The sequence below is a fragment of the Ochlerotatus camptorhynchus genome, unplaced genomic scaffold (assembly GCF_037179485.1).
Source record: "Ochlerotatus camptorhynchus isolate MF236.1 unplaced genomic scaffold, CSIRO-AGI_Acam_v1.1 ptg000138l, whole genome shotgun sequence".
Taxonomy (NCBI): Eukaryota; Metazoa; Arthropoda; class Insecta; order Diptera; family Culicidae; genus Ochlerotatus; species Ochlerotatus camptorhynchus.
The window spans coordinates 247,742-263,090 of NW_027040628.1; the positions used below are offsets into that span (position 1 = coordinate 247,742).

A 15,349-nucleotide genomic window follows, 5' to 3' on the forward strand; every position below is an offset into this window, starting at 1 on the left:
GATACTGTACCGGATCGCCTGATGGTCACTATGGGTGTACTCCTCGCACACTGTCCAGTTCATATTTGCCATTAGCGATGTACTGCAGAAAGTAACGTCGATAATGGATTCCCTACCATCTTTGCGGAAGGTGCTGATGGTTCCTTCGTTGGCCAGACTGACGTTCAACTTTGCCAGAGCTTCCAGCAGGCTATACCCTCTTGCGTTGGTACATCTGCTCCCCCAATCCACTGCCCAAGCATTGAAGTCTCCTGCGATGACGACTGGTCTCCGTCCAATGAGCTCTTCGGTGAGCCCATCTAGCATCTGGTGGAACTGCTCAATTGTCCATCTCGGGGGTGCGTAGCAACTACATACAAAGATTCCATTGATTTTGGCGATCACGAAACCTTCATATGAGCTTGCCACCACTTGTTGTATGGGATACCTGCCCATGACTTGTATGGCCGCCATTCCTGCTCTATCCGCCACCCAGTTACCATTATCGAGAGGGACTCGGTATGGCTCTGCAATGATTGCAACGTCGCACTTTGTTTCCGTTGTTGACTGCCACAACAGTTGCTGTGCTGTGTTACAATGATTGAGATTTATTTGGGTTACCTTCATTATTGCTGGCCCACCATCGCCTTCTTGAACTCAGGGCACCTGAAACTTCCCGTCACATGGCCATTTCCGTCCTCCTTTTTGCAGAGCATGCACCTCGGTTGCTTTGTACAGTCTTTTGCAACGTGCCCCTTCTCTCCGCATTTCCTGCACAGATCAGATCTGTCAGGGCCTTTGCAGTGTCTCGCCTGGTGACCGAAGCCCATGCATTTGTAGCATCTCTCCATTTTCTTAGATACCCGAGGAATAGCTTTCAACGGGCACACTGACCACCCAACCTTGATTCGGCCAGTCTTCAGCAGCTCGTTAGCTGCGTCCGAAGAAAGTCGTATCAACGCCGTCTGCGTGCCACCATACGCCTTTCTCAACCGAATTGCCATCGGTACGTCTCCCAGGTTGCATTGCACCTTCAGCGCACTTTTCAACTCGTCTTCTGTTGTGATCTCGTCCAGATCCCTGCACTCGACCACTGACTCCTGGGATAAGGCTCTTACGTTCGCCGTCTCGCCAAGAGATTTTTCGACGAGCTCCTTAAAAGCTGAGCTCTTAACCGTAGGGTCCCTTTTCAGCTCGAATAGCATCTCGCCTTTCTGGGTTCGCCTGGTTTTCACCACATTCTCGCCTAGTTGTTTCAACTCCGGATCGTCTCTCACTTTCCGGAGGAGTGCTGCGTAGGACGTTTTGTCCTTCGACTCAACAACCAGAGCGTCACCCTTGCTTCTCTCCCTACGAGGCCTAGGCTTCTCCTTATTCTTCCTGTCTTCCTTCTTCTTCTCTTCCTTCTTCCTCGCTTCTTCTTCCTTCCTCCTCGCTTCCTCTTCCTTCTTCCTCACTTCATCTTCCTTCTGTTTTTTCTTCCTCTCCTTCTGGTTCTCGACTTTACGCCACGCACCATTTTCTCCCATCTCCTTGATGCCTTCCTCGTCGTCCCTGCGTTTTTTGGGCTCCTCCTCATCTCCTGGCGTGTCCCTATCTCTCTTTTCAGGACGTGGATTTGTGGGTCCCTTCGGAGTCTCATGTGCTTGAGCCAGTCTTATGCTCTCCTTGGCCTCCAGCAGAGCCTTTTCGGCATTTTCGGCCCTTTTTCTCCACTCTTGACATTCCCGATCTGCCACTGTTATGCCGGATTTGATACCGGTCACAAGTTGCTTGATCTCTTTGTGTACGTTGTTTTTATCCTTCACGAACACATAGAGATCATCGATCTTCCTCCTGACCTCCGTCATTTTGGTTCTCCCGAGCTGCAGTTCTTGGGATTTGCTACTACTGGATATTGGTGTGAATATCTGGCTTAGCCCAACGCCTGGCTGCTCTTCTTGAAACTTACTGCTGCTGCTGGAACTCGCAGTGACCCCCAGGTTCGACACTGGTGATCTCTGCAATATCCCACTCCTTGCGAACACGTTTGCTCCTCCGTTTTCACTGTCTGGCGTATTGCCGTCGTTCTTCATATTTTTTTTGGTTTTTTCTTTTTCTTCATTTTTATTTTTTTCTCCAATTTTGTGTGTGTGTGTGTGTGTGTGTGTGTGTGTGTGTGTGTGTGTGTGTGTGTGTGTGTGTGTGTGTGTGTGTGTGTGTGTGTGTGTGTGTGTGTGTGTGTGTGTGTGTGTGTGTGTGTGTGTGTGTGTGTGTGTGTGTGTGTGTGTGTGTGCGTGTGCGTGTGCGTGTGTGTGTTTGTGTGTGTGTGTGTGTGTGTGTGTGTGTGTGTGTGTGTGTGTGTGTGTGTGTGTGTGTGTGTGTGTGTGTGTTTGTGTGTGTGTGTGTGTGTGTGTGTGTGTGTGTGTGTGTGTGTGTGTGTGTGTGTGTGTGTGTGTGTGTGTGTGTGTGTGTGTGTGTGTGTGTGTGTGTGTGTGTGTGTGTGTGCGTGTGCGTGTGTGTGTTTGTGTGTGTGTGTGTGTGTGTGTGTGTGTGTGTGTGTGTGTGTGTGTGTATTCAATCCAACCCCCGCTGGCCGGCAGTGGTATTATGGAAGAAATTTGCTTACAACATTCCTTGATGTAATAATTTAAAGCAAGTTTAGTCCGGGAGTTAGAAAGCGATAGCTCTACTGCAAATTCAGCAACCCATTTCAGAATGCCTGGTAATTCACGTCCATTCCGAGGTTACTTTCACATACAATAAGCCCCGCATGTAAACACTACCGTTATCATATGAATAATGGTACTGCAAACACACTTCCACATTTCGAAATGTGATGTTTCGAAATCTGGCGCGTATTTAGTAATATATGGAAATATGCATTTATGATTGATTATAAATCAGATGGATCTCACCAAATTCTGCCTCCGAAAAAGGACCGGTTTGTTCACTCGCGGTAATCGAAAAAATCTTCCGCGTTGTTTTTACAACCCAACACGACATTTTGAATCACATTCGAAGTTTTTCATTTGCACCGAATTTTTGCTTGACACCTCATTCGCGTGCATCCTCCGGAAGGCACAACGTCAGCACCAAGAAAAGAAAAAAAATACCCGGTAAAACTCTTCTTGGGAGGGAGGCAAAGCACCAAAAACAAGCGAAATGAAAAACCGACCGACCCGACATCACAGCACCACAGCTACTCGAAACAAATTCTTGTCCCAGATTTTTCACGTTAATTTCCAATATCACTAAAAAAACTTCTTAAGACGTGATAGATCTTAATTTACACTTATCCACACGCGAAAACTAATATTTGATTTGGTACAATTAAAAAATATGCGCAAAACAGATGAAATCAGCGCCAGCGAAAACAAAACCAACCGTTCACGGGCAGAGCCTACTGCGTTTTTTTTCGTCAAAAAGCTTACCTAAATTTGAGCTAAGTTATACCATAAATCGCAATAAATGCAGGAACTCAGCCATGAGTAAATTTGCCGCATCTTTTCCAGGTAAAATATCCCGAACATGAGAAAAGTAAAGGTTGGATTCTCTCAGTCTTTTGGTACTACTCCTAGACTGAGTAAAATTTTCGTCAATTTTCCTCATTTTACAGCAGATTTTTCAAGTTTTCCACAGGAAATCATGAGGCAAATTTATTTATCACTGAGTTTCTGCATTTTTTGCGATTGTGAATAAGCTAAACTCAAATTTAGGTTGATCTCATTGGCCGTGTAGTGAAATGATACGAAAACTAGGTCAGCAATCCAGCAAAATATTCACGGTGTAGGGAAATCATTAAAAACCATTGTCAGGCTAAGGTACAAACTTTTCTAATAGAAACTTTTCATACTAAAAAACTTCCCAACCAAGTCAGGATAAGAACGGGTTGTCCTGCGCTGCACGAAAAGTCGTATCCATTACACTCGGTCCGGTCCATAGCTGCACGTCGCCAGCCACGCTTCTGCAGGGGTCCACAGGTCGCCTTCCACCTGGACGATCCACCCTGCGCGCCTTTTCCGTCTCGTTCTAGTCGGTTCGTTATCGAGAACTTTTTTCATCGGGTTGTCGTTTGACATTCTTACGACGTACTCAGCCTACCGTAGTTGCCAGATTTTTGCGGTGTGGACGATGACTGGTTCTCCCAGTTCGTGCTTCATTAGCCTCCTTTTCCATACCTTTTGCCCCATCCAACAACGTTCTTGCGGTCCTACGACGTTGTTGAAGTTCATCCTATATTAACCTGTCGTAATCCGGGCAGTTTCATGTTCCGAATTTCCAATCTTAGTCCTACTTTTTCGTTATTTAAAACTTTTTAATTTGTCCAGGGCGGCTTGTTGGAACTGCCCTAACCTGTCTTACCGTGGAACCATTGTGTACAGCTTTGCTTAGAGTCCCACGCTGGCACTAGGACAGTGTTCAGCCGCTCTTGGGTAAGCATTTCCTCTTTCGTCGTATTATGATTACCGCGCCAGTGTTCGCGTCGCACCTCCTCCCTAGAGGATCACCAGTCTAAGTAGCGTAGTAGACTTCATTCGACTGGAGCGTCTTTTGGGGTCCAAAGTAAATACGATTCATTGTCACAATGCGTCTACGAATTTCTCTGCGGGTGTCATTATCGGCAATTACACACAAGTAAAATCTGCTTAGCTTCAGATTGGTGTACGTTTCCCCCATCGTCCCAAATTTCTCTGCCATAATGTCGATGTCAAAGGTGAAGCCAAGAAGCTGGCCGGACTTCCTGAAGCTTGTGTCACTCGTATGTATTTCCGCTCTTCACACATAACTCGATCCATCGTCGCCTTTACCAATAGCGACAGTTTATTCAGAAATCCGTATTCGATATTCCTGCTGTGCCTGTTAATCGATACTCCGCTGAGCGTGCTTCCAAACAATCGCTGGTAGAGTCGTTAAGAACCAAGGAAGATTACACAAAAAAAAAACTGGTATAAAGAACACTTGAATGAAGAAGACTCTCAAGAAAAGTTCAAAAGACTTCCAGAACGAGCTCAAAAGTTTGGCTGCCTTGAAGGCGATTTTAGATCATCTCGTTTTTATTCGGGCTCGCACTTGTTCGTTTGTCTTCAGATCTATCAATCGCAGTTATCCATGACTTGAAATTTTCATTCGATTTGTCAATTCTGTTTGAGAAACTGTTCGGATACGGATCGCGTTTTTGTCCTCTTTCAGTCTCATTCGGTTCGATCGACCCGGTTTATCTTGGAAATCACGTTTACCACTGCATAAAAATATCAAATTTACGGGAGAAAATTTGAAAAACTTTCCAATAAAATTACCGCAAATCAACTGAAGACAACGAAATGTCCACCGTTCAAAAATGCCATGCCGAGGGTTTGCTGCAGCCACTACGAAGATCATCCCTACTGGCCGTGCGGCAACAACTGGTCGAGAAGATTCCCGATCATCACGCATTGAAATCGCGCGGTTACCTCCTGGGGCGTCGCATTGCAAAGGGGACCTTTGCAACGGTAATGCGAGCAAAGTTCTACGATCCAAAACAAGACAACGATGGCTCGCAGACTCCGTTGGAACTGGCCTGCAAAATCATCGATGAGAGCAAATCGAAGGATGAAGATTTTCTAAAGAAGTTTCTACCGAGGGAATTGCAAATCCTTGAACGGATCGATCATCCCAACATCATCCAGACACACAGCATCCTGCGAAGAGGATGCCGGGTGTTCATTTTCATGCGACTTGCCGAGCGAGGAGACTTGCTGAGCTTCATCCGGAAATATGGCGCCCTTTCGGAAGAGCGAAGTCGCTTCTGGTTCTACCAAATGGCAGATGCCATCCGGTACCTCCATCGGTTGAATATTGCCCACCGGGATCTCAAATGTGAGAACGTGCTCATTTCGAAGAACATGAACATCAAGCTGTCGGACTTTGGATTCGCTCGCACCTGCATCGATGAAACCGGGGTGGCCTTGATGTCAAAGACTTTCTGGGGATCAGCCGCGTATGCAGCACCGGAGATCGTCAGTGGGAAAGCGTACATCCCAAAATCGGCGGATCTCTGGTCTCTGGGAGTGGTGCTGTTCATCATGCTCAACGGGACGATGCCGTTCGATGAGAAGAACCTGAAAAAGCTGATCAAATGTCAACTGGCGAGGCAGTTTACCTTCCGGCCCCAAGTGGAAAAAGCCATTTCATTGGATGCGATACAGATGGTGCGCTACTTGCTCGAACCGGATCCGATCGATCGGATCAACATCGATGAAGTCATGCAGGAACGGTGGGAGGAAAAGTTGGTTTTTGATGACAATAAAAGTTAAAACGAAATTAAGCGAAAATTTTGGTTTTTCATTTTTATGCTAAGAGTCTTAGGTTGTGCTGTTTCTGGTTCTGCTGCTTTGTCCGTTTGCCAAATAAATTTTACTCCCTACATCTTTATAATGACATTTATTACGGGTGTCACTTCATGGTGAAAACGAAGTGAAGTGACCAGTTGTCATTCACGGTGAAGTGATTGCCGTGTAAATCAAATGGGAATCACTTCTCCGTGAAGTGACATCGGTAATAAGGGCCAACAGTATCAAGCGTTCTAATTTCATTTCCTTTTCTTCCGACAGAATCCGTGAGGTGGCGGACAAAATCAACAAGTACGGTGTCCAAACACTCCCGGCGCTCCAGTCGCTCAAAGTTCCAGTCAAACAAATTGTGGTCGGACCGGCCCATCTGGGCGTCCTGCTCGAAGATGGTCGTGCGTTTCGCGTAGCTTTCTCGATCATTCCGGAGCGGTTGGATCTGAGCAAACAGGACGCAAACAAGACCAGTGGCAATGCTGGCAGTGCGGCCAGTCAGTCGAACAACAACTCGAAAAATTCACCCGCCTCGAGACAGTGTCGCTCGCGGGCTCGAATCATGCGCACCAGCAGTTCGGTTCGCGGTGGCAGCAGTTCACAGGGATCCGGTTCGCGCAGTACCGGTGTGATTATGGGAGGAGGATCCTCCGGCAGTCGATCGCTGGTATCGGTGCCGGCTCCCTTCGTTCCGGAGGAATTGGTGACGCAAGCACAGGTCGTGCTGCAAGGCAAAAGTCGAAATTTGATCATCAGAGAACTGCAACGTACCAATCTTGACGTAAACCTAGCGGTCAATAATTTACTCTCACGTGACGACGAAGGCGGTGACGACACGGAGGAGGGCAGTGATAATTACGTGGCGGAAGATTTGATTTCGCTGCTGGACGGAGGTTTTCACGCAGACAACAGTGTGATCATTGATGCGGAGGCGATGTTCTCGGAGGATATGTTCGGGTTTTCCAACATCCGGAAGTAAGTACAAACAAGATGATGAGCTCCTCTCTGCTGTCTATTGGTAGATGATAAAAGGATATTGTTTTAGTTATTGTCTATCCTGAGCTATCCGTCTTTATCTATTATTTATTTGTTTTGTTTATTAGTTGTAGTTAACCTATTCACCGTTTCGGTTCCCGGTTATCATCTACAAGCGATAGCGCTTTTTTTTTTAGTTTCGCGAGAGGACGATTGATGATACCTGAATACAAACTGTGTACATATGTTATAGATTTTGTTTAGATAAGTAAGCGGTATAACCATTAACATTACTGTATTACGGGAGTTAAGCATTGGGTATGCTAGACTGTTCATAATCGCAAACGGCGTTTTTTATTAAAAAAGTTGATGATAGTAATTAGGCTTTTAGTTGTAACATCATCCAATTTCATTAGCCAAAAAGACGGTTTCTTGACTTTTGATGTTCGAATATTTTCTTAAAATGTCTTTTGAATCCCAGAACTTCCTCTCTGAATTACTATTAATAGATGTGCTCTGCACTTTTTGTAACATCCCTTCAAACTCTCACTGGAAATTTCCCGAACTTCATATTCTTTTAAAAGTAATTTTACCTTTCCTAGAAGTCACACTGGTTAATAGTGTTGCTGTTCTATGTTCTCCAGTTTGAAGCTGATTAGCGACTATGGACAGTTATTTAGGGTATCATCAATCTCAAAACGGGTGCTCTGCAGCAGGAGGTAGCATTTGTTAGACGGTTTCTTTTCTACCTACTCCATTACGTTCAGTTTGGTTTCAAGTTTAAGGTCTCCCGGATGTTGGTTTCGTTTTGCCTTTGAATCAAATAACTACTGTGGTGAACAAACTGCCAATTTTAAGATATTTGTTTGACATGTACAGAGCTCTTCTAGCTCAGGGTTTCTTGTAACCTTTTCTAAGCAATAGACAGACTTCTCTGACGTTTATGAATTGCACAAGTCCAGAGAACTTCGTCATCAAAGCGAGTGTCATGTCAACACAATCCTTCCCATTCCTTTCTTGACCTGTGTTCGGGCGCGGCCGGCGCTGGTATTGCCTAATTTAAGATCACCAGTTTTTACACATTGAGGATGATTGCTAGTCCCAAGCATCGTCTATTGGTTCTCTGTGTAATTACAGCTGATCTGGCAATAACAGAGTAGCAACCGTGGGCGGTCAATCAAGCTCAAGCTGCACAAGTCCAGAGAACTTCGAGATTAGGACGTAATTGCTTTTGTAAACAAAGGCTTCATTTGACGATTTCTCGCGAATTAAAGCTCAATCTAAAAAACTAACAACATAAACAGGTAGATGAATGATTCCTCTATCATTTGATATCGATATTGTGCTTTTATTCGCGAGAAATCAGCGATTGACGTGTTTGTTTACAAAAGCAATTACGCCCAAATCTCAAAGTTCTCCGGAAGTATTAGTGCAGAACTTAGGGGCTGTCCATAAACTACGTAGACATTTTAGGGGGGTAGGGGGGGTTGACAATTTTCCACGGTCCATACAAATTTTAAAAATTTTGTATGGGCGATTGTCTACGCAGGGGGAGGGGGGGGGGGGTCAATAAACCCAAAAAACTGTCTACGTAGTTTATGAACAGGCCCTTAGGGTAAACACAAAGGTTTTCTTGCACTAAACTTATAATTTACACCAAGTTCTGCACTAATACTTGTGCATTTCACAAACGTCAGAGAAGTCTATGTTGTGTGTGTGTTTATTATAGAGATTTTAAGCCGCAAGCTGGATCATCCCTCAGCCAGTGATGCCACATATACAGATTTATCTGTAATGATACAGATTTTTTTTCAATATTTTGATACAGATATATGCAGATTACAGATTTTTGAAAAATAGACAGATTTTTCAAATAAATGCATAAATAAATTACATATATTTTTTTTATATTTATTATTTACGATAAATAATCATTTTTTCCCTTCTAAGCAACTTGAATTCAATCTGATCATCAAATCCAAATCGATTTTTCACTAAATGAGTATTATTATTTTAGCTGCGAATTGCCTTGGAATCTTTCGAATGGACTTCTGATGTTCAGATGTTCTGATTTCTCGTTATAAGGGATTTTAGTTTCCCTTTCTATTTGTTTAATTAATCATATCACATGGCTACAGATATGAAGGTTAATTAAATATATTTTTCGTCAAATCGATAAACAAGCCATTTTAGAAAACCAACAAAGGGGTTGATTAAAGTTTGTGAGTCGAAGAGTCAACTTGATATTTTTATATTTGAAAAGCATACTTATAGAAATAAAGATTATTGCATGCCATTCGACTAAACGTCCAGTAAAAGTTCTGTGTTATGTCCAATGTCCAGATAAAGGTTTTCGTAATCTCAGACAAAAAAAATCAAATTCTATGGATTTTTGATAGGGGAAATGTTTGCTTCAGCAATACCTTAACCTCGTCAGGGGGGTAAACAAGGTCCTTGAGAGCTTGATTTTGGCATGTGGATACATTGTGTTTTAGAGCATCTATTGGCCAAATTTGAGTGCTCTAGGACTTTGTTTACCCCGCTGACGATAATACGTTAAGGTATTGCCGAAGCCGACATTTCCCTTGGTTAATTCATTACGGAAATTTTCAGCCGAAAACAGATTTGTCTCTCATAACTGGTACTTGATGTTTTGTATTTTCAGACTGTAGAAGAGATACAAAACACATCAAGATTGTAGGATTTCAAGATTTTTAAAATAGACAAATTCTTTAGGAAGCAAACTTCATTAAAATGCTACGAAATTCTATAAATTTTGCCGCACTTGTACGTTTCGCGATGATTTTTAGCGAAGTTTCACGAACGAAATTTCTTGAATTTGTACGTAATTTCCACAACTATTCCAAGTCCACTAGGCTTCAAAAAAGTTCCCTAAGAGATTCCTGATAAATAATGAGCTTCCATGAAATAAAATAATGTTCCTTTAACTTCTACAAATTTTCCACTTCTACGCAGTTTTCAGAACTTTTCCAAGTTCCTTCTTTCATCGAATTTTTCTGAAGATCTATGATGTTCCCATAATTATTACTAAATTTCCTCAATGTCTACAATGTTGCCTGAACTTTTTAGAAGTCCTTGAAGTTTTACGAAGTTAAAGAAAAATCCCTGGAGTCATGGCCAATTTGCAGTGCTTGAAGACGTTTTATTTTACCATCGATCAAATATCGATATAATATAGATTCTCAAAATGGTTTCTTCTAGTCCAGAATGTAGGAAAACTGGCCAACATAAAGGACTTAAAAAAAATGTTGTTGATGGTCAAATTTTATTAATCTCTGTTAAATAGTAACATCGAACTTGACAAAATACCGGTGAGTCAAAAATAACACCAAACAATCTGGAGGGGGGGGCAAGATATTTCTGAAGAGGCCTGGCCCCCTTGTCACCCCCATTAGCTACGCCAATGAAACTTTAGTAATTTTTTATGATTCTAAACTTAGAACAAACTGAACTATTTTGAACTATGAATTTGCTCAATGGAGATTTACGTAAATCCGCACTGAGACCATAAAACGGAAATTATACAGATTTTTTTTTACAGATTTTTGTCAGCAAGATACAGATTAAAAAGATTTTTTGCGATGAAAATACAGATCTACATTCGAAAAATGTGGCATCACTGCCCTCAGCTAATAGCTGAATATTCTCTCTCTGTTTGCTCTAGTAGCTAGGGTCGGTTGTCTGCTCCAAGAGACCTGCGGAGAAGTTAAATTTAATCGATCCTGGGGTGGAAAGAACTCAATCTATTATGCGAAGCATCTGCGAACTAAATACCTATAGGTACCTCGTTAGCCGAGTATATCCTGAGAATCCCAAGTGGTACATAGGGTCAACCTGTAAAAAATCTATATAGGGCGACTTTGCTTTCCTTTTAATTTGGGTCTACACTCATAAAATAAATCACACCAGTGGAAAATATCCATGTGAATTTCACATAACTTTCATGTGATTCCATAATTGGAAATTGCACCACTAAATCACATGAACATTATGTCAGGCGTAACATTTGATAACGGCACAAACACTTTTGTAAACAAAAGTGGTAAGGCCCTTTACACGCGAACCGAAGTACGCCCCCGCAAACCAATACAATTACAGTACTTTTTCGCTAACTGGGCTGTAGTATAGTCGCTATATTCATAGTCTGGCGGATGGAATCTCAGTAACCAATTGAGCTGTCAAACAGCGGAACCAATCTAGCAAATCACGACCAACAACAGAAAAGAGCACATCAGCTATTGCGAACAAAACTTCGGAAACCGTTTATTTGTGACTCAAGGCTCGCCTACGCAAACTACCATCTTTGGGTTGAGGAAAGTTTACCCTTTCCGATGATGCAGGTAATTTGCGTTCGATTGGCGAGGAAAGAATAATCAACGGTTTGTTTATAAAAGTCGCCTTTTCAATTTTTGGTCTCAAATATATTGAATTGGTTCCGCTTTTTGATAGATCGAAATTCTATCCGCCAGACTATGAATAAAGCGACTATAGGCTGTAGCCAGTTAAAAATCAGCCATACGTCAAAAATAGACGTCACATTTAGGTTGACATTTCGTTGGCAAAATTAGTGAGGGGTATTCGAATGGAATATTAAGTGTTAGTATAAATAAACTTGTTTTTTTTTTCATTTCACGCTGAAATCAGGACTTTAATGCGTTTTTAGCGAAAGCGTTAAGTCTTTCTAAACTCGCGAAATTAAATGCTGTGAAAATAACAATATCAAACTTTACAAAAGCTTTTGTGCCGTTATCAAATGTTACGCCTGATGTGTCCAATGAAATCTATATGATTTCTCATATAGAATTTCTTATGCTATGTGATATTCAGATAAAAATCATTATTTTTGTAATTGGAAAAATATTATGTGCGTTTCCTAATAGAAACTAAGTAAAAACTTTTTTCAGTGTAGGACAAGGGGTGATCACTGTATACACTTATTTTGCGCCAACAAAAAATAAATATGTACGTTGTACAAAATACTCAGTAAATAGGTTGCAATAGTCTAAAAGACCAAAATTAACCAAGTTTAAGTATAAACTTTGTTTTGCACCGGTACCCTTGTTACTTGCTTTATCACTTTTGTTCTTTTGCCAATTTAATCCACTTTCTGGTTGTTTTGTGCTTCTCAAATTTAAATTTTTAATATTGCGTTTAAATTCGGAAGACTTTTATATTTTATTAAAAAATTTGGTTTATTTGACCCCATGCTCTCCTATAAATTTTTTCAATAGTTTTTAAAAGGAACAAGCTGACTACTAGAAAACATATTCGCTACTTCTGATAAAAGGTACTGAAAATCAATAAAGTATCATAATGGGGAAAAAAACTACAGAAAATATGGGATTTTTGGCAAAATAGGCTCCAAACATGCACTTATCACAGCGTGCGCCGATTCAAAATATGAAGAATTAATTTCTTGACATTTTCCCCAAAGAAAGTCATATGTTACAATGTGTGGTTTCGGCGGCAGACAATTTCAAGCCTTTTTGTTACAAAAATCCCCACTGTGCGTTGGCAGCATTGGTGCTCAGCACGGAAAACAAGATCGTCGGAAAACAAATCAAGGGAAAAAAGTATTTTGTTAGACTTAAATAAAATTGATAGTTGAAGTAGGCTTCAAGCATTAAGCCTGCAAGATTTTTAATCGGGTGGCCACATTGCCCCATTGGCCATATTGCCCCACTTTCCCCTAATCGTTAGTTCAACGACAGATGAAATTAAATTTACATTTTAACAAGACATTATTAATAGCAAAACTTGAAGAGTTAAGAGGCGAACCAGATAAGGACTGAAAGTCTCTATAATAAAGCAAATGATGAAGAAGAAGTTAAGTTGCTTTAATTTAAAAAAAAACTCTTTGCCTGCATAATGAAAGCTTCATATGATAGTAGACTTATGTCGCGAAAATCAAACGCAAACTTTAATATCGATTTGCTTTCATTTTGTTAAACGTTTTTGTTCGGGAAGCCGCCCACTAAAGTTAAAAGTTCTATATAATGCTAATATAAACATGTAAAGCCATAATCAGCCTTATATTGCTAAAAAAGCACTTATCGGGCTCGGGCTATTGGCGGGTTTGTCGGTTACTTGGGAAGACACTTACCAGTCACCCTCCCATATCCTCCAAAGGAAATATTTGCCTGATTCCTGATCATTTTTCGGATTTCTAGCTTCAATCCTTATTCCACACGCATGCATAACAATAGATAGCACCGAAATTAAACCGCAAACCAGCAAACGAGACCAACCTCCGGACAGTTACAAAAACACACTCCGCAACGCGCCCCCTCGCTCTTCTTTACACTCCCGCCCTTCCCTCTATATCATTTTCATTATTTTCATTTCGCTTTCATTAACTAACATATTGTCAAATTGTTTCAATTTCTGAAACAAGTTTGATGTTATACAGTCGTGCTCGCAGTGAACGAAATCAGAACAGCTCCTCGTCGTCGGCTGCTGCCGGTGGCGGTGGCGCTGGCGGCGGAGGTAGCGGTTCCGGAGGCGGAGGAGGAGGAAGCGCCGGAGCTGCTGCTGGAGGAGGATCTGGAGTAGCCGGTGGCAGCGGCACTGGAGCTGACGGAGGCTCTGGTCGGCAGAGTACCGGTAGTGCCGCCGGTGTGGGAGGTTCCAGCGGAAATGGTGCCAGCGTAACTGGTGGTAGCGTTGGCGGTTCCGCCGGAGGAGTTGGTGGCGGTAGTGGTGCATCTGGCGGTCTGAGCAGTGCCGAACGGGAAGGGTTTGGTCGTTGGCGAGATCGGCAGTACTTTGGACCGCGCCGGTGGTTCCAGAGCGGCCGCGAAGATGGATGGGACAAGGAAAGTGGTAAGTGCAACGTGATAGTACGAGGGGAATCGGAAAGGTTGAACGTGTTCAAAGAGTGGCCGCTGATATTGAGCTTTCACCAGATGGATTTCAATAGTGATCGTCGAGAACCGTCTTTAAACAAATCATTCGTGTACGATGTCCCCCGATACAAATCCGTTATTTATCCGAATCAAGACGGGCATTCACTATGTTTCTAATAGTTAAACTTTACTATTCCCTAGATCCAAAAAAGAAAGACTTCGGATCTGGCTATCCGCTGTGGGTGTCGGACGAACTGGAAGCCTGGCCAGAGAAAGATCAACCCGTCCGGTTTACCGAGATTGCATCGCTCTATTCGGAGTTTATCGGAGTGACCAGCAAGGGCGAACTGCACCAATGGCGCTGGGCCGATGTCGAACCGTACCGAAGTAGTGAATCAACCAATATTTTCCATCCGAAAACGGTTCCATTGAACCTGCTGTGTGAGAAGGTTATCCATATCTCAGCTACTTCAATCCGTTGCTCGGTATCTACGGAGAGTGGGAGAATCGCCACCTGGATGGACGAATTGTTGGGCTACGCTGGAAGCAAGCTGGAACATGTGGCTACGAGCTACCCAGAATTTGCACTCGACAAAATCGTATCCTTGCATACGTGCACCTTATACACGGTAGCTCGAACGGAAAGTGGAGAACTATTCTGGTGGGGCGTACTGCCTTTCGGGCAACGAAAACGCCTATGGGACAAGTATAAAGCGAAAGCCAAGAAACCGGTACGGCCAAGCGTCAACACTCCGGAAGTGACGGTAGGGGCGCAGGTTTGCATGAAAAACAGTCCCATGTATCAACACGGTGCTATCGGATTCACGATCTCGAACGGTGTTCCGAAAGTCGGCCAGCTGCTCAATGCGGCCTGGGATCTGACGAACATATGCCGCTTCAAGCTGCTTTCGATGTCCACACTTTCCCAACAGTTGGGACTGGTGACCGGATCGAGTGCCAGTGTACCGTTGGTCAATATTACTCAAACTGTGGAGAAGGAAAAGCCGCCCAGTTCGAGTGGATCCAGCTCCAAGCAAAGCTCCGGTGGCAGCAATAAGGAGACGGCAGATCGATTGGATATGCCTCCACCACCGTCTCCGGCATCGAGCACTTGCAGTGACACCGGCAGTGTGAGCAATTCCCACAAGCGCCAGAAACGGATGGCACCGAAGGACGATTCGGACACGAAGAAGGATGAGGAACAGTGGTTGCTGAAGTAAGTGCACG

The 15,349-nt window shown here is 43.0% G+C and overlaps 2 protein-coding genes across 11 annotated transcripts in view; both read left to right on the forward strand.

Moving 5' to 3' along the window:
* hyd (E3 ubiquitin-protein ligase hyd) overlaps positions 1–15,349 on the forward strand; it is a 61,114-nt gene that overhangs the window by 16,199 nt on the left and 29,566 nt on the right. For 6 of the 10 annotated variants that reach the window (XM_065221070.1, XM_065221069.1, XM_065221076.1 and 3 more), the window contains exons 2-4: positions 6,552–7,256; positions 13,672–14,099; positions 14,303–15,338. In XM_065221070.1, the coding sequence (XP_065077142.1) occupies positions 6,552–7,256; positions 13,672–14,099; positions 14,303–15,338 (2,169 nt within the window). The remainder of the gene's footprint in view (positions 1–6,551; positions 7,257–13,671; positions 14,100–14,302; positions 15,339–15,349) is intronic. The other 4 variants (XM_065221073.1, XM_065221077.1, XM_065221072.1 and 1 more) reach the window with 2 other exon arrangements.
* LOC135700546 (testis-specific serine/threonine-protein kinase 1-like) lies at positions 4,985–6,254 on the forward strand. Its single transcript, XM_065221060.1, has one exon. It carries the CDS (start codon positions 5,283–5,285, stop codon positions 6,252–6,254), a length of 972 nt encoding a protein of 323 aa, XP_065077132.1. The 5' UTR covers positions 4,985–5,282.

What these genes read in the sequence shown, in the direction of transcription:
- LOC135700546 (XM_065221060.1), top strand. Translation starts at nt 5,283, where the DNA reads ATGTCCACCGTTCAAAAATGCCATGCCGAGGGTTTGCTGCAGCCACTA.